This window comes from Talpa europaea (genome assembly GCF_964194135.1).
Source record: "Talpa europaea genome assembly, chromosome: 1".
Taxonomy (NCBI): Eukaryota; Metazoa; Chordata; class Mammalia; order Eulipotyphla; family Talpidae; genus Talpa; species Talpa europaea.
This window is the reverse complement of record NC_140073.1, coordinates 23,349,408-23,376,460: the sequence shown is the minus strand read 5'-3', so window position 1 is coordinate 23,376,460 and position 27,053 is coordinate 23,349,408. Positions and strand designations below refer to the sequence as shown.

Below are 27,053 nucleotides of genomic sequence, written 5' to 3'. Positions count from 1 at the left end.
TTAAAAATGGGACTACATCAAACTAAAAGGTTTCTGTATAATGAAAAGAAATGAAAGCCATCCTATAAATGGGAGAAGATATTTGTACATCATATATCTGACCAGGGGTTAACATCCAAAATATACAAAGAAATCATTAAACTCAACAATAAGAAAAAACAACCTGATTAGAAAATGGATCTGAATAGATACTTTTCCAGAGAGATACAAATGGCCAATAAGCACATGAAAAGGTGTTTATCAACTCTTATTATTAGAGAAATGCAAATCAAACCAACATTGAGATATAACTTTCTACCTGTGAGAATAACTATCCAAAAGATGAAAAACAGCAAGTTCTAGAGAGGATTCAGAGAGAAGGCAACCTCAATACACTGTTGATAGGATTGTAATTAGTGAGATCATCATACACAATCCATTTATCCCATTTCTGGGGGTTTACCTGAAAAATACAGAAACACTGATTTAAAGAGTATGTATATCCCTATGTTTATTGCAGCACTATTTACTTTAACAAAAAAATGGAAACAACCTAAGTACCCATCAACTGACAAATAGATGAAGAAGATACGGCATATATACACAGTGGAACTTCGTGTCCTTGATCTTGCAGATTCATTTAAAGTAACTAGGTTTAACTGTGCCTCTTTTTTTTAATCTTTTTTTTTTTGAAGTAACATTAGTTATAGCACTGTGTATGAGTCAGAGGTACAGAAAAGATCCCTTCAGATGTATGTTACCACATCACACCCACCACCTAAGAACCCATAATCTTCTACCATAATCCATTGGACCACCAACCCCTTGGCTCTCCACTTTGAAAGAGTGACTATTCTAATTTTTCCACTGGTTCTGAAAACGTCAATAATGAGCATCAGCTCTAAATTAAATTTAGCGTTTTTATAAAGATAATATACCAATTCAGATTTAGACTCTGTAAATCACTTCTGTCTTCTATTTCCATTATTTTTAGTCTTTTCTCAGCTAGGTTTTGCTCTTTCCTTTCCATTACCAACATCCCACAAGTGGAACTGTCCAGTGCTTGAATAAAATATGTTTAAAGGCATGGAGAATTGGGCCTCCCCGGTGGCGCAGCGGTTGAGCGCTGGGTTGCGAAGCTGCCCGCAGCCTCTGCGGTGCCGGTTCAATCCCCGGCTGCTCCCGGGCCACCGGAAAAGGGTCCCACATGGCGCGCAGACCTCTCCTGCCGCCCGCTGCTCCCCTCAGCAGTGTACTTCGGTCCTTCTGCCTGCTCTGCTCCCCGCTCTGGCTCTGGTGAATTCTCTCGCCCTCCCGTGCTTCTGACTGTACCCAGTGCATGTATAAACAAAAAAACAAACAAACAAACAAATAAATAAATAAATAACATGCCTCTATTTAAAAAAAAAAAAAGGCATGGAGAATTTTCTTTATAATTCCATGTGTCTTCATATAATTATAATTGCTATTCTTATCCCCTCTTATAATAAGTGAGTGGTACTTATTCCATTTTTCCTTTTTGAGTATGGTGTGCCTGCAGCTGTTTGGATTATCTATGGGAGTAAACTCAGAGGTTACATATTAACACAAACACCCAAACTCAACTTTAAAGTCTTACAGTTTGAATACTTTTAAAAGTGTGCTCTTCTTGCAACAATCTTCCCCAGATGATTTTTTCTAACATTTCCTTCAAATTTGTGCTGAAACGTCACTTTGTCAGATATGTCTTCCTTTATCACTCTGTATAAAATAAAACCACTCTCTATGTCATCTCCTTTCACTGCCTTATTTTTCTGTAGGGCACTTATCACCTGTCTCCTCATAGTAGGATGTGAAGTTAGTGAGAGAAATGGACTTTGACTATGTTGTTTGAATGGTATATAGTATATACATAGTAGTTATTTGTTGAATACATGAGTGAATGAATTATGCAGTATATGAACTACACGTGAAACTGAGGTAAGTTACATTCATTAATGAAAATAAAATAGGTTATTTTTGAATTTGCAATCAATGGTCAAACTTAAGTTTACTAGTATTTGCAAGGAAGTTCTGTCAATTTGGAAAATTATCTTCTGGCCCCTTTGTTTTTCTTTGAAATGTCACCAACATGTATATTTGCCTTGCCAAGACTGATAGACTGGGGATCACTCATCACCATCTAGTTTACAAATACAGATCTTACTTTCCCTTTATCAATTTAAAAACAGCAAACCCATGAGTTTTTTGTATTTTACATGGGGCAATAAATAGTTAACACTATTAGGAGTAAAATTCAGCAAATAGTCCAAAAATAGGCATGTTGAGTATCAAATTTGCCAGGCTCCAAGAGTGTAGTCATATTTTCATCTAGGAATACAAGATAGGATAAGAGTAGACACACCTAAATCATTAACAATAGCTCAGAAAAACAGAAAGCAGCACTTGTTCCAGTTGGAGGGGTGTGTGCATTTAAAAATCCCCACTTCTGACCTGAAACCGTAAAATACATAGAAGGAAATATAGGCGAAACACTACATGATATGCACATCAAAGACATTTTTACAGACACATCACCCAAAGCAGTGATAGTGAAGGCAAAGATAAACAGCTGGGACTACATCAAATTAAAGAGCTTCTGCACAGCAAAAGAGACAATAACAAAAACAAAGAGAAACCCCACCAACTGGGAGAACATTTTTGCACACAACACTAATGATAAAGGACTGATCACAAAAATCTACAAAGAGCTGATGAGACTCAACAACAACAAAGAAAATAATCCAGTCAAAAAATGGGCAGAAGAGCTAAAAAGAAACTTCTCTGAAGAGGAAATGCAAATGGCCAACAGGCATATGAAAAAATGTTCAACATCACTTGTCATCAGGGAAATGCAAATCAAAACTACCATGAGATACCATCTTACACCAGTGAGAATGGCACATATTAAAAAAACTAGCAACAACAAATGTTGGCGAGGGTGTGGAGAAAAAGGAACTCTTCTGCACTGTTGGTGGGGGTGCAAACTGGTCCAACCACTATGGAGAGCTGTGTGGAGATTTCTGGATCTACTAAACAGAGAGCTTCCATATGATCCAGCAATTCCACTCCTAGGTATTTACCCAAAGGACACAGAAACATCAATTCCAAAGAACACCTGCACCCCTATGTTTATAGCAGCTCTATTTATAATAGCTAAGCTTTGGAAACAGCCCAAATGCCCAAAAATAGATGACTGGATCAAGAAGATGTGGTACATATATACCATGGAATATTACTCAGCATTCAAAAAAGATAAACACATGCAATTTGCAGCAACATGGATGGCGCTGGAAGGGATCATGCTCAGCGAAATAAGCCAGAAAGAAAAAGAAAAATACTGGATGGTCTCACTCATAGCAGGAATTTAGAGAACTTAAAAAAGGGACCAGGAAAATGAATAACTATAAGAAAGTGAAAATCAAAATCAACAAAAAACTATGAACCAGAGACAGTTTTTGGGGAGTGGGGGGCGGGAGGGGAGGAATTGGTGTCAGAATGGGGGGGTTGCAAATGTATGGGAAATATAAAAATAAAATTTATTATTTAAAAAAAATAAAACACCTAAGAACATTGAAAAAATAATAATAAAAAATAAATAAAAAAAATAAAAATCCCCCCTTCTATCATCTTCTAGTTAAAATGAAATCACTCATTATATTATCTCTTTTCACTGTGATTTTCATTCTCTTTTCACTGTGATTTTCATAAACATGTCCACTTCTTCCCTTTCCAATTCTTAAAGCCTATCAAGAATTACTAGCCCACAGTATATTCTAGACTTATTTCTTCAATATTGTAGAGCTCTACTACCAGGGCCTACAATGGCTGCCGGAATTCTTGACAGTATGTTAGCTCTTTATAATATTAAATCCTCATTATTCTCTGGCTTTCTATCTTAATATTCAACCACAACAGCCCTGTGATAGATGTGTGCATATTGTAGGTGACAACAAATGTCAGGATAGTGATGGATCTTTTGATTCTCTAATGAGTCATGACACAATAATCACAAAATATACTTTATAAGTTTTGTATTAACCTCTCACAAAAACCTAGTGAAATAGTTGTTTTTAGCTTAAGATTCTGCTGATTGAATTAAGGGTCAAACTGATTAAGTAACCATTTGGGTTCTTGCTTTTTCCATTATGCCATACTGAGAAATAAGAAATGATAAGAAAATGTTATGTTTTATTTCAACTGTTTATTTGTAGTTCAGCTTTGCTCTGAAAGTTTTGCTTCTTTATAACATACTGGAGTCAGGGATAGTATTGTTTTTGTTGCTCTTACTCCCCCATCAGAATTCATTTTCTTTAGCAAAGTACATTTTACTGAACCATTCCATTTTACTTTTCCACAGCTAATGAAGTTAAAGAGTTTATGAATATAAAATAGAGTTTTCACAGTATGAAATTAAATTAGCATACTCTTATCAATCTGAGTAACCTGACTAGTCATTGGTAAGAGTTTGATTTTTTGTGAAGTTGATATTTTCCATACAGTATTGTTATTGGATTTAAAGCATTTAGTTATAATTATAGAGGAAATATTTTAAGTCTTTATTTTATAATTCTAGACCTCAAAAGATTTCATGGCTTTTCAAAAATCTGATTATATATGTTAATGCTGTGTGTCTTGTGTCGAAAAAATCTTAGAAAATTGTTTTTTCTCTGAGTATATGTTTAATATTTATTGAAGGATTAAAGTTTTTCATAATTAATGAAATTTTTAGTGTCAAACTTGTGAATATTTTAAAAACCATATCTAATCTTAATTTTAAAAAATAATTAATAGCTTAATTATAATAAGAAAAGCTTCCAAATTTATTTTTACATTTTAATGAATTATTTGTGTTCTATATGTAAACTGTCACAGCGTGAAATCAATTTTCTGCCTTGATTCATCCCAAATCTGAGATTTCTATCACATTAAAATTATAATTAGAAACATTAACAGAGCCGGCAACTTTAAAAGCATACTTTACTTCTTGGCAATTTAGCATATTTCTCTGAGTGCTAAGGACTTCAAGAACCTTCAGTCCACTAATAAATTTATTAACTCAAAAGAAACGAAAAGTCTCTCTTTCTTTCTCTCTCCCCATGGCCAGTCTGCTAAAATAGATTATTCATGCTTATTTGATTCAGGTAGGCTTTTGCAAGCTTCCCTACTAGGCCTGGGAATGTGGTACATTGAGGCCTTTTCAGAGGTTTCTGACATAGACCAAGCTTTTATTGCATGGTGTTTTATTATTACCAAATCCTAGTCTCCACCCAGTTTGTAGGCACTCTGCTTATTCTTTTGAATCAGGAAAGGTTATCACCTACCTTAATCCATGCAGCAGTGTGGATTAAGGACACCAGTGTGCCCCAGGATTCTCAAAGAGGATCCTGGAAACTTCTTGTTTCTTCTTTTTTGCTGTCTTTACTAAATTCTATTGGGCCTTAGGGGGATTTGCATCTGAAATGGGCAACCTGGTGTTTTTCTCAATGAAGACATCAGATCAAAGTTCAGTTAGTCAAGGCCTTTCTAAAACATTAAGGGGGCCTGGACTTACACAATAAAAAGATGAGCTCTAGCAGAGATTGCAGTAAAAACATTCTGACCGATAATCCGGATAAAGAATAGATTATAGGCCAAAGAACAGACCTTGTTTAAATTGCTTTAGACTAATAACTTTACATTTAAAAACTTTACACCCTATTTTTTTAAGAAACATTTTAATGTCACATAATGTATTTGTCAATATTTCATGGTAAACAGATAAATCACATATTAGGAATAATACCTCTGTTTATATTGTAATGAAAAGATTGGTTTAAGCCACTTGATAGCTCTCTTTCACTAATGAAAATAAATAATATGGCAAGAACAACAGTCATTTTATTTAGAAAATAAATGTCAAGCCCACAGACACTGAATCAGAATAATGTTTCTATTTAAAATTTTTATCCTGTTACTGTATAATTTGATGTTTCTAGGCATTTAATATGAGTGAATTCTTGAAGTTGTAAAATTCAGGTATCTAGTATCAAGCAAATATCTGTGTCTTGCATGAATTACAAAGTTTTCTATTACTCTATAAAGTAATTTAAAAGCCTCTTGTGTATAGTTCTTTAGTTACTACAGAAACCATCTATTTTTGTTGAATGTTCTGAAACTTGTCTGTTTTGTAGTATTCAGGAGCGTGAAAGTCATGTAATTTTAGATGAAAGATTTTATTAGAAACTTTTGCCAGGTGGAATTTGTTAGTAGTTCAAATTTGTCTAGGGGTGTATACCTATTTCCAATGTGCTAAATGAGAGAAATGAGCTCAGAGGACATTGAAAACACTATAATAATAATGTTATAGTAGTAGACTTTTGCTATCCTGTTTAAATCATTTCAGCATAAATAGTTTAATTAGAGTTTCTTGTAAGAAAGATCATTTGTTGGGGAAATTGTTAGAAAAGCTAAAAGTGAATTAATGATTATCTGCTATAGCTCATGTGTTTCTCCTACTTTACCTTATGCCTTGTACCCATTTGAAATACTCCTACTACATTTTATACTGTAAGTTCAATTTTTGTAAGAAATTTTGGATATACATACAACACACATGCACACTGTCTTGTAGGATTTCAGTTTCAAAATGATACTGTTTAATATATTCAAATAACTTCTCTTGGACCCCTCACCAATGAATTTATCTGGATCGAGTCTTCATGTAGTTCTTAGCAAATGCATTATTATTTATAATGAAAGCCTAGAAACTTAAAAATTAAGAATTTTTTATGTTACAATTTTGAACTTAGGAACATATACAGTACTGTAAAAAGATGTGTTTAAATTCTTATCAAACAAGGTTAGCACGAGGAGTGAAGAAACATGAAGTGAAAAGGTTGATTTATAACTATAGTTTATAATAAATAGTTTATGCTTTTTTGAAATTTATTAAGTATATATATATATATGATCTTGTGTGCATTAAAACATGAATCTATCAGTGGTTGTAAATGTAGGACAAATTAATTATGGTTTTAAAATTAATGAAGTTTTAACAACCACTATGGATTTTCATAATAGGCTGGACCAGTGTCATCTTCAAGATTTGGTCACTATTACGATGCATCCAAAAGGATACCACAAGAACTAATTGAGGCTTCAAAATGGCATGGATTTTTTCTGCCAGAAAAAATCTCTTCAACTCTTAAAGAAGAACCCTGGTAAGTTAATGACTCAATTCTGATTTCAAAGATTAACAGAATGGTTTTTACCTATTCTTTGAAAGAATGCAAATTAAAGGGTATTTACCCTAATAATTAATATGTAATATGTAACCTTAATTGTGCTTGTGCTTCATGTTATTTCATCAAATGTGGTTTTCTTCTTGTCCTGGCCCTATAACTGCTGGATTTGTTATTACTCTTAATTTGCAACTAAAATTTTGGATACCAGATACCAGATTTATAATGCCAGTTGATTTTATTGTCCAGAAAATGTAGAATAGTTCTGAATCAGGGTCTTTTAGCCTCAATTCAAATACATACCAATAAATACTACCAATAATAATAGCAGTGACAAATGTTATAAAGTAATGCTGTTACTCATTGTTTTGTTTTTCCTAAATAATCTATTTATTAATGTTTTCTCTTTCTATTTACACTACAAATAAAACAATCTGTATACTTTTAAATGACAAAAGAATTTAGGATTTTAATTTTACAATGAGAGTTTTAAGTATTAAAATGAACACATGTTTATAGTGTTATTGACTATTAAGATGGCACTCTAAAAATTTTGGTTACTTGATTTCTAATGTACAAAGTTTAAGAATATTTAATTTCAGTGTAAACTGCAGTTTCATTAAGGGAAAGTAATCCATGGAATACATTGTTACCTCTATTTTACTGATTTTTCCAAAACTCAATTATTAAGTGATAGAGCCAGTATTAACCTGTCAGATCTTTCTCTTTTTCTTTTTGCTTTTCTGATTTAAATGTATTAGAGGTCCTTTATCTTTACCTTTCTGTACTGTGGAGGTAAAAGCACTGAAATGAATTTTTTTTTTTAAGCAGGGTTCTGGCTGATTCCTTCCTTCTATAAACTTTGGGCAAGTCCCTTAAATTCAGTGAAAATCAATACCCACCTTTGAAAACTGGGGGTAGGACATACCACCTGTTCTACTTGCATCACTTATTTTAAGTTTGAATGGTTTTGTTAATTAAACTAGTTCCTAATTTTTGCCACTCACTAAGCCAGACATAATCTACATATGAGCTTGATAGTAGCTCATGGTTTCTCAAATAGTTAATGAAGAAACCCAGATTCAAAGTCATATTTTTCTAACTCAAAATCCTGTGTTAGCAGTAAACCTGTACTGCTTTATGGAGTACATGGGGTCCTTAGGGAGCCAAATGGAGTCCCTAGGGAAATAAAAATATGTAAAATATACATTAACTATGATATGATTACATGAAAAACAGTATGATGTTAGTTTTATAATTAAAAAAAGATATTTTAAGGACAGAAGTTTTTTGGGTTTTTTTTTTTTTAAGCTAGAAAGGGCTAAATTTTTGTTCATTTGTTCAGTAACTAAAGAAGGAGGGAATTAACATTTGTCAGGTGTCAAATGCCTATTTTAGGTTAGATACTATTTTTAGGCATCAACCATAGGGTACCTTATTTAATCCTACCAAGGCCCTCCAAAATACTATCCCTATCTCATAGGATATTTGAGATCCGAGATGCTAAGTGAATTGCAGGCTCTAAGTAACTAGGCACCCAAACCCAAGGGTCCAAAACCTCAGTTCTCTGTTCTATACCAGGTTGACTCCACTTTCTGTTGTGAGTTAATGTGCAGCATGCCAAACCTTGAACCAGAAAAATCATTCTTAATGCACTACAAAAATATAGTTCTATAGTCTTTAAAATATTTTTTCAGAAAAATTTTAAAGCTAGCAGTACAAAAAGCTAGTATTGTACAGAATAGAAAAATTTATAGATTTTAATTATCAAGGCAGTATTTCATTTCATAGTAGTTAACTGATAATTCATTTATTTCATATTAAACTTAAATGCTTAATTAAATGTAATTAAACTTTAAACATGTAATTAAATTAATTTTGAAAATGGGTACTTTACCATGTGAGATTTATTTTAATTTATGAAAAGCATGTGCTCATTTCACTAAAATGAACTTTACTGGTTCATTTATAAAACAATAAAGCTAAAGCCTTACAGTTGTCTATACTTTTCCTATAATTAAGACTAGAGGATTTAGCTGTGTCTCACTATCATGCATGAGGATAGAGTATGTAATTTTATAATTTCTAAAAGCATGTTGTAACAGATTTTTTTACAGTAAGAAAAACTGAAGTCACTCGAAATTTTCATTAATTAATTTAAAATTATTGGTTGGGTTGCCTTTTGAAAATGTTCACACATACAATTTAAATTTACAAATTAAAACTTGGGTACAAAAACCTAAAATGTATCACAATAATATTCTCGAGAAGGTTTTGTTTTGATATTTCACTTTCATAAATCAATCATCTCATCACAAAATAATGATAAGAAAACTGATTTTGAGAATAATCCTGTAAGCTAAGGTTAAAACAATTTGACATTATTTTATATTAGGCTTTGCTGACAGGTATACCCAAGCACAGTTCTTTTTTCTCACCTGAAAGAAAACCTACTTAACCTAGGTTACAGGTTAAGTAGGTCAGATGTTTGTGCCTCCTAGCCCCCATTCATACACTGAAACCCAATGTGACATATTTATAGATGGTACCTTTGAGGAGGTAATCAAGATTAGATGAGGTCAGGTGGGTGGACACTGGTCTGATATGATTGGTGCTCTTAAAAAGTGGGAGGAACACCAGCACCCCTCTCATCTTGAGCAAGCGCCCAGGAAAGGTCATGTAGCACACAAGAAGGTAGCCATCTGCAACTCAAGGCACAAAGAGATCGCTCACCTAGGCACCAGTGTAGCTAGCACCTTGATCTTGGACTTCTACTGTGACAAACCATGACAAAATAAATTCTTGTGTTGCCTTATTTTCTTAAGGCAGTGCAAATAGGATAATACAGCTAATGTATTGTAAAATGTTACTTTGTTCAATATAGTTATGTCAGGCATTGCATATTGAGTATATATACAGGTGGTCACAAATGCAATGAACTTTTTGATATGTTTCTTTGAAATTCAAAATTTCAGTTTTGTATCTTTATCTTAATAGTTTTTCTTAATAGTGATTTCTTTACCGTGTTAAGTTTTCTGTTGATTAAATTGAATAAATTGAATTCTAAGAGAACTAGTTATCTTTCCAGCAGAAAATCAATGGAATGAGAACAGGAACAACACTTTAAATTTTAGAAGTCATTTTATTTTATTAAGTGCTTCCAAAGCCTTAAGTCTTTTTACCAGCTTAATTAAAACCCCTACATAAGATGTCTGGAATATTTCCCTAGAAAAAAATCATAGTTATATTCCCAATACACTCCTACTTACTTGTATTCGTATTTCTGTCAGATCACTTAACATATTACACTGTAATTATTTGTCTTGTCTACATTCTTATCTTCCCCTCCAGCACTGAAAATCCTTGAAGAAGGCATTATACTTTCTTCATCTGTTTATTTCCAGAATCTAGGACACAGGTGTTGAACTTATAGTTGATTAATTAGTGGGCCAATAATAGTAATAAATTAACATTAGTCTTGTTCTTAGCGCAAAAATTTAGTGGGATTAAACCAATAACTAAAACATAGCCATGTAAGAGTATATTTTATTTGAATAATACAAATCTCTTAAGACTGAGAAGCAGAGAACCACAGTATGTTTTAAAAGTTACAAGTAGAAATTTCAATCATGAGAGAGGAATTTGGAAGAGACCTTCTAGATAGGACTAAAAGTTTAGAACAGAAATCAAAGTTGTGGAAGTATATAGAAACTAAAAGATACAATAAATGATATATTAAAAGATACAATATTAAAAAGATACAATATTAAAATATTAAAAGATACAATATTAAAAGATACAATAAATGATATATTCATCCAAATCTCAGAACCAACAGAAAGACAAGATAAAAGTATGAAAAGGGATTTTATCTCTGTTTATCTGCTAGTCATGTAAAGTAAAAATACAGTATCTGAAAACTTAGAGAACTAATGTCTTGAACCTCATTTTCACCAATGATGAGAATTACTTACCTGCATGTTTGTCTTGCTTTCTTTCTGTCCTAAATGGAACTTTTAGTACAGAGTTTAGTTGCTCTTTCTTGCATCCTGGCATGCTATCTTCATTGGTCTGCGTGGTTTTTGGTTTTTATTTTCCATCTTATTCCCACAGTCCTAATCCTTGTCATCTTCCCCATAGGCATTTTCATCTTTTTAAAATATCCTCCAAATTTCTGTTCTTCCTTCAATAAAATAATCTTTGCCCCTTGATATTCTCTCTTCTCTCCTCCCACCTCACTGCCCCCCTTATCCTCTCCTGTCAGCTAATGGCATCAACTGTATCTTCAAAATATATCTATATCCCGATCACATATTGCAACCTTCACCTGTACCATGCTAACCCGTCACTCACATTCTCTGCCAAAACTCTTAGGATAGCTTCCTCATTGATCTTGCACCTTGCTCTTCAGTGTCTCTATTTTTTTCCAAATTGTCCTAGTCAACCTACTGCTGGCCAATAGAACTTTCTGCAATGATAGTAATTTCTGTATCTGTGCTATCCAATACAGCAGCCTCTAGCCAAATGCAACTAATGAATACTTGAATGTGGCACTGAATTTTTATTTTTTAAATTAATTTAAATGGAAATAGCTATATGTGCCCAGTGACTTATTACATTACAGTTTTTATAATATTAATAGCTCTTATCACAGTTCTGACTCAAACCCTCCAATGATTTCCCATTTCACTTAGAATAATCAAACCACATTCTAACAGAGATCCTCTAAGCTTCTGAGGCCCTGCATATCCTTACCTAATTTGATTGCTAGCTACCTCTCAGATATTTTTTATCTCTCTGGGGTTGGTGAAAGTTACACTACTCTGTATATATACTGAAACCATTGAATTATATACTTTTAATGGGTGAGTTTTGTGCTATCTGAATTATGTCTCAATAAAACTGTTACCAAAAACAAAAAATTAAAAGATCCATTGAATTTAGCCAGTGAAGGTCACGAGTGGCCATAATAATAATAGTTTTCATAGAATAATGTTGGTGAATGTCTAATTGAACTGAGTTTAAGTGAAAATGTACAAATAATAATTTGGGACACCGAATATTAGAACATTCAATGAGTTTTATTGCAAAGAAACAGTAATAGTTGACACAGGCGAGCTATCTCTCCTTTTAAAAGTATGTTTATGTATTATACAAAGCATCTAATAGAAAGGGAATAGTTAATGCAGAGAGAGGGCAGAATTGGTGGAGTGATATCCTGTGAGATGAGGTCTGTGCACAAATGGAGGTACTAGATTAGTATGAGTTTAGATAGTTCACTTACGGTAATGTGCGGAAAAAAGAGAATATATGTTGCTGCAGATGCTGATGTGTGGGTAAATGTAGTGGTAGGTGTCACTCCTTGTTGCTTCTGTTTTCTCAGTAAAAGTCCCAGAATGAATATGGGAGATGAGATACAAGAGGTTTGTAGAAAAAAAATGTAGAAAGTATGATAACATCAGCTAGAAGAGTGAGAGTGTATGTAGGACAGTCTGAAGTGCCTATTGAGGTTTGTGGTTGTGAATCTGCAGTAAGACCAGTCCACTTGGATGAGGAATTTTGCTATTTTTCACTGCACTGAGGCAAATATGGAATAGACCAAGCTGGACTTAGCAAGACTAGTTATACAGACCAAATGAGACAAAGCAAGAGGAGGCAAGGAGGTAAAGGTATGGATTAACCATGGATCAAGATGGTTAATTAGTTGAAAGAGTGTCTCAAGAGGGTTGAGTGAAGAGCTATAGGCTATGGTGTGGAGGTCTCCATGAAGTCAAATTATTTCATAGTCACTGTAGGTGAAAAGATGGAATGTAATGGTTATGGCAAAGGGAGTTCATGAATTGAGATTATACAGGGGTGGCATTTATTGATAATGACAAACTCTAAGGTATGATTACGGGAATTAGCACAATAGGTAGGATACAGACAAGATCATTGGAGGAAAGATGGTGAAGAAACTGAAAGACCAGAACGTTTGAGAGATGACTCATGAGGCAGGGTTGGATAGATGACAGCAACCGTGACTTGTTTACATCATTTAAGGAAAAGAGAGTAATGGAGAATGGAGGTTTTTTTCATGGAAGATAATAGCCTCTTTCAATAGTATTCTTGTCAGACAGTGGATTGTTTAGCCTGTGTTTTCTATTTTTGCGTCCTCTTGTTGGTAGTACTTTCCTAACTGTGACCCAGAAGTCCATGTGGTCCTTGCTCTCATCTGTGCTATTGACACACTCCTAGATTCTATCTATTCACTTAACTGAGTATCTGTGGTGAAGAGACTCAAGCTCAGTATTCTTAGATGTAAAGCATCTAAAAGGTAAATTCAATAAATGACAGCCTTCAGGGTACTAGTAATGAAATTTTTAACTTGAAAATTACTTGTGAATAGACTTCACAGCCTTTATAGTCACGTGCAAATTGTATGCTAATATAACTTTAGCTCAGCAAACTATTTTACACAATTAGTTGAGACATTTGATATTAGGTCTACTGCCATTTAAGTATGTCTCACTATTTGTCATAGATGAATACCTGAAATATATGTGTAAATAGAATTTTGGTAGTACAAATCATATCAAAAATACTTCATTTTTAATCTAAATTAATCTTAGGGCCTCCCTGGTGGTACAAGTGGTTAAGTCTCAGCACTATGAAGCTAACCGCAGCCACTACAGCATAAGTTCGATCCCCAGCCTGGCTTCTACCCGCATGGTGCAGCAGACCTCTCCTGACTCGCCCACTGCTCCCCTCAACAGTGTATTTCAGTAGATCTGCCTGTTCGTCTTCCCACTCTGTCTCTGGTGAATCCTCTCACCACCACCACCCCCACACACACCTCTGGCCTGCACCCCAGCTTTTGTATGCATAAAATAAATCTTTAAAAAACTTTTTTTAATAAATTAATCCTAATTGAGAATGCTAACAGTTTTTCTTCCTAATTGTTTCTGTCAAGTAGCTAAATCAATATTTAAATATACCATAATTTCTTTTCTCTAAAAACTCAGCAATGAACCTTTTTTTTTTTCAAAGAGGAAAATACTTTTATTAAAGCATTATTCAAGAAAAATGAACTGTTTCACCCTCTGGGTAATCAAGCAGCTATTGATATATCATTTAAGCCTTTAAAGCAGGTGTTACCTTAATAATCAAACAACAAATGGTCACCACTGAGTCTCACCACATGTACGACAACCGCTCTATGGAAAGATTTCCAAACTTGTGATGGATAAAGATGGGACACATGTACCTGAGCTATTAAGCAAGCTCTCGTGGGAACAATGAACCATTTTTATGAGAAAAATCACTGCTAAAAAAAAAAAAAACCATTCTGGAACTATATAATTTTAAGTGAGAATGAACAACATAAATTATCAGGTGTAACTCCTCTTTACTCTTTTTTGTTTGTTTGTTTGTTTGTTTTTCCCAAAGGAATTTTTTAGCAACTGAGTATGAAATTTTTTAAGGTTTTTTTTAAGATTTTTTTTAATTATACAAGAACTGGGGTACAGTAAGAGGCGCGGGAGGGTGAGAGAATTCACCAGAGACAGAGTGGGGAGCAGAACAGACAGACGGACTGAAGACACTGCTAAGGGGAGCAGTGGTCGAGGCAGGAGAGGTCTGCGGTGTCATGTGGGTTGCTCCCTGGCTGATGGGGAATCAAACCTGCACTGCAGAGGCTGTGGACAGCTTCACAGCACGGCACTCAACCCTCTGCGCCACCGGGGAGGCCCTCCTTCTCTTTACTCTTGAGAAAATTATGAGGCCCATAGGACAAAAATTAAATTTGCCTCTTAACACAAATTGAAGTACAGTTGTTAATACAGATGGAATTAGAACCCAGATCTTGAATATACTTTCCTGTGTTATGCTAAATACCTAGTTTATATATTTACAAATCAATGCTTTTCAGTATTATGCTTTCTTTATATATCACACATCACATTAAGTGATGCTTACTGGTGAAGTTCTTATAGGTGCAACTAAAAAAAAAAAAAATCTTCCTAAAACTGTATACACATGGATACTACATTTGACTATGTTGAATGACCTTGTGCAAACCTCATCTGAACCACAATAGTGTATTTGAACCCACAGATATTTCAGAGTCTAGATCTCACTCCAAGGTTCAATCTTAGTTTAGTCAAAAGAGCCGCTAGCTTGAAGTTTTAGGAAACTACTTTTAAATGATTTTTCTGTCACTTAATTGTATCTAACCTTGGGTCTTAATTTTTTCTACCTAATAGTAAAAAATGGATCTGTATTTTCTCAACCATAAAATGATGATAATGAATATAGATAGTTACCTCACAAGGTTACTGAAATGATCAATGTTGTGATAAAAATGCAAGAGGTTTTTGAGTAATTACTATGTACCAGGCAATTTTACCAGTTGATACAGTAAATTATGTAGTTTATTAAATAATCTCTGAACAAATTTTTCACTTACTAGTTAGTTAATTCCACACATATGTATCTTTATTTTTGTAATTTAGTGTTTCACTAATAGAAACTTTTATGTTGCCAAGGTTTTTGTTGTTGTTACATTTGTTCTTTGTTTATTGTTTGAGAAACCAAAAGATAATTTTTTGTTATTATCTACTTGATTTCTTTTTTTTTTTTAAGATTTATTTTTTATTTATTTATACAAGCACTGGGTACAGTCAGAAGTGCAGGAGGGTGAGAGAATTCACCAGAGCCAGAGCAGTGAACAGAACAGGCAGACTGACTAAGTACACTGCTGAGGGGAGCAGCGGGCGCGGCAGGAGAGGTCTGTCGCGCCATGTGGGACCTCACCCGGTGGCCGGGGATCGAACCCGCACTGCAGAGGCTGCAGCAGCTTTGCAAGCCCAGCGCTCAACTGCTGCACCACCAGGGGAGGCCCTATCTACTTGATTTCTGTTCTAGATACACTGCATTTGACTCTTTTTCATTAGCAGATGTTTTGTACTTTCTCAGTGATATTGAATGGAAAAAAATTACTTTTCACAGAAAAACCAATGTCATTTACTGATATAAATTAAAGTTTGTTGATACAAATGTACATTATACCTCTTGCTGAAATGTGGGAGTTGGGGATGGGGATATCAATAAATATGAAAATCTCATTTTTTCCTATCAATTTTTAAAAAAATATTAAACTTGATCATCAAAATAAGAATTAACATTTTTAGCTTTGGAGCTCTTTATCACATTGTATATTAAAATAAAGAAATAAATTACTGTTAATCCACATGATAATATAAAGACACATAAATAATATACTAAAACAATTTAGTTAACTAAAAGGAGTTTTAAATGCTTGATATTTTAAGGTAAAAATTAAAGATCTAGTAATTATTTTTATTCTTTCTGTACTATTATGTTTTAAAAACAAATTGCACAATCTCAAGATAAATTGTTTTAATATGAAAATTGAAAAATTCTTAAAATAGTGTATATATATTTAAATATTTTTAAATAGTGTATATATATATTTTTTTTACTTCAAATGTACTGCCTGTGTGACATATTTTAAATAGTTTGATAGCCTTTGTTAAGTATTTGGAAACATTAGTAAAGAAGCCAGGGTCATTTGGTAACTCAGTTTCCTTCTTGCCAATTCCTATTTCCATATGTTATTAAACTGGTGAACAAAAAAATGCAACATTCTCAAAATTAAATTAAGCTTAAAAAATTCTTTGTTGATAATAGAAGGTACTTATTTTCAGCAAGAAGTAATTTATATATGTATTTATGGTGATGGGAAGAAAATGCTTCCCATAGAGATTAATAATATTTAGTACTATAGTATCATAACCACACATACTAGTTCTGTTTTAACTGCTTTAATTCCATATACATATAAATGAATATTCTCAATTGATATAACTAAATGTATTATTTTTTCCCATTTTATTTTGTTATGAAGGTCTTGTTTTCCAAGAAATCTAATTAGTTTGCAGAAATTCATTTTATTATTTAGAAGGTCCTAAGCGTCATTTGTGATTGTTTTATGTCCAAATTAAAAATGGGAAAAAGATTAATGTATATTAGCTATATGTTTTTCATTTTTGTTCTCCTACCCAAGGAAACCGCCCCTACTTTTGAGGAGAATCTTAGACCTGCTGTAGTTATCTTAATAGACTGTGAAAATATGACATAAATATTATATCATGTTGGTTGGTGATTAGCAATTAAAAATTTAATGTATCTGTGTGGTATTTAATAATGTGATTCCAGATAGCAAATTTGCTACCAAGTACCTAAGGCAAATTTCATTAATGAACAATTTGGGGCAGAGGAGAAATGTTCAAGATACTGTTTGCATATTCAAAATGACAATGATTTTAGGTAGATTCATTATGGGTGGATTAGGATGCAATAGATTTATTGTTGATCCACCCTCCTTTAACCCATAGTGACATTCGTCAAATGTTTGGCTGGAATTCATTTCATAATCTGGGACCTTGGAACAGATTTTACCCCCTGTGCAAAGCTAATTGACCCAAATAGGAATTGAATCTGCTTTTTTCAAACAGTAGCACCATGTTCTGAAAGGTGAATTAACAGGGACAAATATATATTAAGATATGTGATAGTCACATCATCGCCCTTATAAAATAATATTATTTATAGATACACTTCAATACTCATGAAAGTGGAAAAATAGGACCTTGTATTTTCATTGAAAATGGAGAAATAGCTATGTGAGAATATGTACTTACAAATCCTATTTGACCCTTATTTATTTTGCACAGAATAGTGGTTTTTTTCCTTAGAGTTGTGTGTGTGTGTGTGTCTCTTTTTTGATGTTGTTGTTAGGTAAGTACTTTTAGGCTAGCTGTGGCAATTCAATGAAGTGATTACAGAGATGTGCATATATTTTTGCTGAAATACCTACAACTGATTTTATACATTAAGCAGCCTCCTTTATTTCTTTCTGTTTTCCTTAATATGCATCTATGATTCAAATTGTATTTCATTCTTTCTTTAGGGCATTTCTTCTGCTTATGTGATTTTACTTAGGATCACAGTAAAGCAAATATTTTTATATTTTTAGGTCACCCACAGCATTTATAGCATTAGGCACTTCAATGTCTTTGAAATAGCTATGCTTCAGAACTTCATTATCATTAAATTTAATGTTAAGCCATAACATACAGGTGGTCCATTATGAAGAATCTTAAATTCAAGTGTTAACACAGATTTCCTTCCCTCTTATTAAATTTCTTAGAGATGTTTTATAGCATTTGTAAAATATTTCAAAAGAATAATATTAATGTTAATATTCATGTGGGAAATAATTTAGTTTATCTTCTTAAATTTGTGCATTTATTGTATTGTCTCTTAGAAACAAGGTAGAGATTATGCTCACTTTTCTTCATTTATGTTAAAATGTCAATATTTTAGCAGTTTTTTAAGAAAACTAAAACTTTAGTGTAAGATAAACTCAGATGATCAGGACATTGATTCAGGTGTACTTGGCATAGCAGTTCATTAACTATGTGCTAATTACCTCTGATTGCTCCTGAAAACCATAGTGGCTTCATCTTTTAGGTTGCTTCATTAAATCATTAATTTTCTTGGTGATAACTAAGCCTGACATAATTAAGTCATCTCAGTCTACACAGATTTTTATATTCCCAAGAACTCTGAAATAGTTAATATAAGGCATCATAATGTAATCCCTGGATGTATTGACTGTATATTTTAGATTTATCCCTCTTTGTCTCATTTTACATTATATTTAAGTAATATCATAAACATATGCCATTTCATTATTTACTTAATATTTTAGCTTAGATTTTGCATTTCCTCTGTAACAAGCCCATTTATGTATTTGTACCATTTCTTACCCAACAGTTCTTTGACCCCTGGCTACGAGAAACTGCTTCAGTTTATCAAGAATGTCATTTATGAGGAAGGGTTTGATGGCTCCAATCATAAGGTATTGAGTCCTTTAAAATCTTCTATAATCATGTATGTAATGTTGTTTGTAAACACTCTAGGGGTAGACCCAGAGGTCTTAGAATAATCAACAGTGAGCAAGCTGTTTCCAAGCAAAAAAGATATAAATAAACAGATCACAGACAATCTTACTTTGTTAATTTAGAATTTCAGCAAAGTTCTCAGTGAATGCCACATAAATGATGTACACATACATTGTCAATATTAATTATTTTTAAATATGTATTTGTAATTCCTGGAATTAATAACACATTTTCAAAACTACTCCTAAATTTGCAACACTTGCACTCTCCTACTTAAATTTTTTATGTTTCTCTCAGATCTTAATTTTTAATTAGCTTATGATTAATAATAAATCAATTTAAGATTTTATTTCTTATTATACTGTGCTTTGAGTTGTCTCATTGAATAAAAGATGTACTTTTATTTGCTATATTAAAATATTTTATAACAACTATTTGTCTGTAACTCTATTTTAGAAAACGTCCTCTAAATCCTTACTATTAAAGATGTTCCGGTTAGTTTAACTTAAACAAAATGAGGGAAATTTTATTTCTAGATATCATGCCTTTCAGAATTCTTCCTCAGTGATTTTAATTCTTATAGCTGGTGAAAGATTTGCCTTTCATTTATATTGTTTTAGCAGAATTGTTTTCAGAGCACTATTATTTTCATTGAGGAAAACAAAGAAGCCCAAAATCTTATTTTGGCATCTTCAGCTGCCTTTGCTCTTAATTCATAGATTTTAAAATATTCTTATTAAACTTTACTGCTATATTTGATACTTTCTCCATGGCAAAATGAATATTTTTTAAATTTGTTTCGATCAGCTCTTTAATAGGAGGTTGAAAATACTTATGTCGGGGGCGAGGGGTGGGGGAAGCACAGACATTTATTCATAGAATTTTCATATAGGTTACAGTTTGTGATGGGTCTTGATATTTAATAGAATTTTATTTTGCTCAGTGTTGCTCCATTTTTGGCCCTAGCTAAGATTTATGGGCACCATTTCTTCCATTTGGTGGCAGTGCCCGTCTGGAGAGGTAAATTGGTCCCTGACAGACACCTCTCCCCACTTGCTGTGGTAACTATGGAAACAGGCATGTCATAACAGTTCCGACGTACTGTGTGCAGAGCTGCTGCTCTTGCAGTATGATGACACATCTTTTAAGAGCAAAAAATTTTTAGATTGCAAAAAAGCAAAGACAATAGCAAAGAGATACACACTTAAAAACACATATATCCAAAGAATCTTTATTAAGTAAGCTATTAGTAGAATGGAATGAAAAGTTTGTTTTCTTAGCTATTCAAGTGTGAAAAACACCATTTTTAAATACACAACATTTTATTTCATGAAAATTGCTAGACTACACACTGGAGCTTGTTAGACTCTGTGAACTAGAGGTCCTCTAGCTATTGACTTTCATAGCAATGAAACAAGGTTGAAATAGGTATTGAAATAGGTATTTCTATGGTGAATATAAAGAATTCTTAGAAATTAAATATAGCAATAAGTTGTCATAGACATAAATTTCCAATTTTATTGGAACTAAAATATGGTTCATGAATTTCTGTATTGTTAAATTATAGGTTGTATCTTAGCTATGTTACATGTCTATATGTATCAGAAACTTTAGATGAGTTCAAGAAGCTACAAAAATGCATTTATCAGGCAATAACTCAAAAAATGTTATTTTTGAGTAGAAATAATATTCTGACATTGAAATAAATCCTGCATTTTTAAAGGAAATTTTCATTTTATTTTCTCTATCACTGCATTCTTCAAATGAGCTAAACTAATTGGAGGCAACCTATAAAAATAGACTCTAAGGAACAGAACATTATATGCTATCATACAATGAATATTGATAGTAAACAAAGTAGTGTAACATATCTGTGAAGACATTTGGAATGGAGATGTTTACAAATTGCTGTCATACTTTCATTTGTTTTTAAGCTATGATTTTCAAATATCTAAGAAATATATAATAAAAATGTAAATTTGGATATTGATTTTACTTAGCATGTCAGATTAAATCTTTTAAATGTTCTCATAGAAATAAATTGAGCTATGTATTATCCAACTTTCAGTAAATGTTTATTTTTAATTTTTCACTTGTTTTTAAAAAGTTTTCTCCACCGCTCTTCCTCGGTTGACCCATTCTCCCCTCCCCTCCTTCTTACCTCTTACCTGTCTACTGGTGTTTATGAGAAGCTTACTTTGTCAAGTCACTTGCTTTTCCAGTATTTGTCTTTGTCATTCTAACTTTTTTTGCTATACATAATTCCCTCAGACTCCTATTTTCAGTAAATAGCAGCATTTTCTCTTTACTAAAAGCTTAATAGTCTCCCATTATCTTCTTAATCCATTCTTCTATCAGTGAGCATTATGTTGTTTCCATGTCTTAGCTATTGTAAATAGTGCTGCAATAAATGTTGTAGAGCAAATCATTTTTGAATTGATGGTTTTACATTCTTTGGATAGATGCTCAGGAATGACATTGCTGGGTCATACAGTATCTCCATTTTTTAGTTTTTTAAGGTTCCTCTAGATTACTTTTAAAACGACTGCACCAGTTTATACTCTCCCTAACAGTATAACAAGCTTCCTCTTTCTCCATATCCTCTCCAGCACTTGTTGTTGGGGGTCTTGTTAATATGTGCCATTCTCACAGGTGGGAGATGATAGCTCATTGTGGTTTTCACCTGCATCTCTCATTAGAAGCAATGATGAACATTTTTCCACATATCTAGTGACCTTCTGGATATCATCTTTGGTGAATTATCTGTTCATATCTGTTGCCCATGTGCATTAGTTGGATTGATTTTTTTTATTGTTAAATTATGTAAGTAATTGTATATCTTGGATAATAACCTATTGTCAGTTATGTGATATGTAAATATTTTCTCCAATTTAGAAGAATACCTTTTTAATCTTTTTTTTTTTTGCACAATGTAAAAGCTTTTTAATTTGAAATAGTCCCAGTTCTTCATTTTTGCTTTCATTTCCCTTGCCACAGGAGTCAAGTCTCCAAAAACATATTAATCACTGATTTTATGAAACATATCACCAATATTTTTGGTTATATAGCTTATTGTTTGGAGTCTTATATCTAAATCATCAATTCATTTGGAATTTATTTTTTTGTATGGAATTAGGAATGATCCAGCTTCATTCTTTTACTTGTGGGCTTCCAATTTTCCCAGTACCATAAATTAAACAGACTGCCCTTGCTCCATTTTATGATCATGGCTGTTCTATTGTAAATTAAATATTGATATGTATGTGGATTTGTTTCTGGGCTTTCAGTCTATTCCATTGTTCTCTGTGTCTATTTTTATTCCAAAATCATATTAACTACTATTGCTTTAGTAAGGTAATGTGATATCTCCATTTCTCTCCTTGTTCTCATGATTGCTCTTGCTATACAAGGCCTTCTATGGTTTAATATAAATTTCAACTTTTTTCAGTTTCCTTAAAGAATATTGTTGGTATTTTTGTGAGGATTGTGCTAAATTTATATATCATTGTATGTATGACTTATACTAACCTGTGCCCTGGTACATCTTATTACTTACTTCATGTCAATCAAGTAATGCAAAAGTAAAAATAAAACATTTTCATGAACTGTTGAGGATCATAAAATACAGTATCTTAAGTGCTTGTGTATAATAACCTAAAACCAGAAAAGAAAGTTGTGCCAAATGTCTTCATAATATAATCATGGTTCAGTCCATGGAGTCAGCATGTTTGTTTGTTTCAAATGTTCTTAAATAAATTCCTCTTTTTGTAATCTCATTTTGATCATTTTATTCAGGCTGCTATATATACATTCCTATATATATTTGAAGAATTCTATAGTCTCATAGACCATATGTTCTATTCCGGTTTTTTCAGTTTCATTTTTTTTTTAGATAGCATTGACTTACAATACTATGTCTGATTTTTGTTTTAGAGATAAGAAAATTGAGACCTAAGTCATGTGTATGTCTTGCACAGAATCATGCATCTGCTTAGTTCCACAGTCTAGACTCTTAAGTTTCTACCTTACTCATTTTACTAACTACTGTTCCTTAGGATTTTTTTCCTCCATAAAAGGGAATACATGAATTCAAATTTCAAACCTGTAATATCAGGAAGATAGATTTATTATGTTGGGTAATAACTATTGGCAGTTTACTAAGTGTTATTCACTAGTGATGTTTCATAGCAATACCAAGTGATAAATTTTATGATCTTCTTTAATCAAAAATTACATAAAGGAGCACATATCTCCAAATCTTTGCTTTAGGAGATAAATTTTATTTTCCCCATTAGAATTGTAGTAGTGATTATTCAGTTTTCTATGTACCAGATTTTGCTAACATCTCTTTCCTTTGGAAGTTTTCTGGATGTCTATGGAAAACATAAAAACATGTTTTGTTCAGTGAGAATATCCCAAAAGTAGAATGTATTATTAACACTCTACTGACAAACACTTATTGACAGTCATTCTAGATTTTGTTTAATGGTGTCATTCTTCCCCTTCTAATTTGCTCATATCATACTTTATTTCCATTACATTTATTGAGAGAAAGTTGGTTTATAGCTTTGTATTCATTTTAAGGGTTATAGAATCAAATGTTTACAAAAGTATGTTTTCACACCGTGCTTATCACCAAAACACTAAAAGTCCTCTGCCATGTTCCTGTTTAACAGTTTTTAAATAGCTTTTCCCAAGAAATATCTCTCACTAGTATAACCTTAAAGTCAGTAGACCTGTGAAATTTCATGAAAAGTGTTAAACACAAATTATTATCCTAAAAGTAGCTTCAAGAAGAAAAAGCAGAAGCAAGTGTACAATGTAAAGCCAAATTGTGCATTTTTAGATTGCTTTCAAAATAACAGAAGTAGGTGAACATGATGGAATTTTATGAGAAATATGAGCAATTTATAGTTCATTGAAAGGAGTTATACTATTGACTAAAGAGATTTAATCTGCTTACCCTCCTCCCACTTTTCTTTAGAAAAAGCAGAAAAACATCTTAAGAATAGGGATCCAGAGTCTTGGTTCACCTTTGTGGGGGGATGACATTTGCTGTACAGAAAACTGTGACAGCAGTCACAGTCTAATGAAGTTCCTCTACATTCTCCGTGGTCTCCTGCGAACCTCTCTGTCAGCCTGTATCATCACAATGCCAACTCATCTGATCCAGGTAAGAACTCTCCAAAACTACTTTCCCCTAACTAGTGGTGCATAATGAGGATCAATGTATAAATGCCAAATGTGTCTGATAAATATGTGCTTTTAATATACAGTGAGTATATGGTGAGTTCATCTTTACTAGTCTTGTTATTTTTATCTTTCTTGTGAACTTGCTAATATCGTTTTGATGTGAGGTTGATGTTTACTGTGATTTTTTTTCATTGAATCATGAAGCTGATCTTAACATAGATATTAAAGAGAGATTTGTACACTCATTTTCATAGCAGCATTAGCCACAGTCACTAAGATGGGGAAGCAGTCTATCCCCATAGTAATAGATAAGCAAAATTGGCATATATACATGTGTCATGTGTATGTGTAGATATATGTGACATGTATGTCATACATAGATACCCACAATGGAATATTTGACTACAAAATGGATTAAAGTTTTCATACTTGTGCTCCATCTTTAGTAGACTGAGGAACCTCCAGACAGCTTTCCATAGTGGTTGGACCAGTTTGCACTCCCACCAGCAATGAAAGAGAGTTCCTTTTTCACCACATCCTTGCCAACAAACCAGTTCAATAAAGTAGCAGGATACAAAATCAACACACAAAAATCAGTAGCCTTCCTATACACAATCAATCTGAAGAAGAAGAAATCAAGAAAATCATCCCTTTTATAATTGAAACAAAAAAATCAAATACTTGGGAATAAACCTAACAAAAGAGGTGAAAGACCTATACAAAGAAAATTATAAAACACTGTTAAAAGAAATAGAGGAAGATACAAAGAAATGGAAAGACATCCCCTGCTCATGGATTGGAAGAATTAACATTATTAAAATGTCCATCCTACCAAAAGCAATATACAGATTCAATGCTATTCCAATAAAAATCTCAGTGACATTCTTCAAAGAACTAGAGGCTTAATCTTAACACTTATTTTTCTAATTTATTTTTTAATGGTTGTGCACTTTAAATGATGACTTGTACAATATGTGAATTGAATCTCAATAAAGTTGCTGGGGAAAAAAAGATACGTTAAAAAAATTGGTAAATTTGAGAATGCAGTTATGAAGCTACCACATCAGAACTTTAGTCCATTCAGTCTCAAATTTTTTTGTCTCAGAACTTCTTTATGCTCTTAAAAACTATGGAGGGTCTCAAGGCACCTTCATTCATTTGGGTTATATCTATTATTGTTTATGATATTAGAAACTAAAACTAAGAAATTTTAAAACACTTAATTATGAATTCAATTATTATAATAATACAACAATTACATGATTCTTAAGATTTTCCAAAAGAAAGTAAAATTAGAAGAAGAGTAACATAGCTTGCCATTTTTTCTTAGTGGAAATTAAATGAGTTCTAATATTGCTTCTTATTTCAATCTTTTGTGGAATGCTGTTTTAGATGAAGAAGCAAAGAAAATAAAATTTCCTAGCACAGGTACATAGGCATTTTCTAGATGTTAATAATGAATAGTTGACTATTATTGGATACATTAATAAGTGAATAATAAAAATTAAATGGATGCTGATTTTTATCTAAAAATTATTTCTAGTAGCTGTTTGTTGAAACTACTTAAATCTGTTATAAATTTGTGGATTTTAGAATCTTTGTTCTAACATACTCAAATCCCATTTACAAATGGCAAATTTATTAAAATATCATTTAGTTACATTAATTATATACATTATATAAAGTATACTTCAAGTCTATGACTAAGAAGTTTAGCATAGTGAGAAATGAGTTATGACCCTTACTCCTATAGAATTTATTTTTAAGAGTCATAAGAAGAGTACTCATTTTTCCTTTAAGGGCCTTTTATAGATTGTGGTTGAACCTAAATTATTATTAGGTATTATTATGAGTTTAAAATTATACAAATATCACAGGAAAATTCCTTTCTCTATTCATCTTAGACCTTGTATACATGCTTTTATTGTGTGCCTTGTTAATGATACTATGTCATTATAAAGGTAATATTTTAGTCAGTTTGCTTAGATATTATGAAATTCTGGACTGATAATGACTAAACCTGGAACAGGCTTATCAGATACTGGTAGAAATACTGATATTCATACTATCACTGTAACTATGCCATTACTACAACTCTTCATAGCAGTACATGCCCAACACTTTACAAGCTTTGTGTTCTAGACTCTTCAGTAGAATCCTATAAATAGATCATTTTTAACTGTTTTCACAAGCTCACACAGTTAATTTGCACAATAGTGTTTTAACTCATGTCTTTCCCTGTATCCAAACCCCATCATCTTCACTGTTAGGTTTTATAATACCCCTGTCATCATTAAAAATTATGCAGGGTAGATGTGATGCCAGTTGCAAGGATTATACTGAAGTTAAGTGATTCTCCAGAGATCTAGATTTAAATCTGGAGTCAAACCCATATCTGTTTAACTCTAAAACTTACACTCTTTCTCTCTATTACAGTACATCCTTATGTGTCTTGAATTATTAACTACTTTTGATGGTGGTAACTTGCCCTTCAGAAAAAACTTCTAAGATAAATATCACTATTATTTGGTATTTTAAAAGAAAACTGTCATTGTAGAGATTTTGACAAGTTAAAATATGTAAAGATTTTTTTAAAAACTTCCATTCCAAACAAGAAAGAAAGATGGACCATATTTTTTATGTATAAATTGCAAAGCAAGAAAAACAATTA

General features: G+C 32.5%; 1 protein-coding gene across 1 annotated transcript in view; it reads left to right on the top strand.

Moving 5' to 3' along the window:
- The window catches only part of ELP4 (elongator acetyltransferase complex subunit 4), a gene marked incomplete at both ends in the record, with an annotated part of 187,764 nt that overhangs the window by 39,304 nt on the left and 121,407 nt on the right, over positions 1 to 27,053 (top strand). The window contains 3 exon segments of the mRNA XM_084228749.1: positions 7,060 to 7,199; positions 19,062 to 19,146; positions 24,174 to 24,362. Coding sequence (XP_084084875.1) covers positions 7,060 to 7,199; positions 19,062 to 19,146; positions 24,174 to 24,362 — 414 coding nt within the window.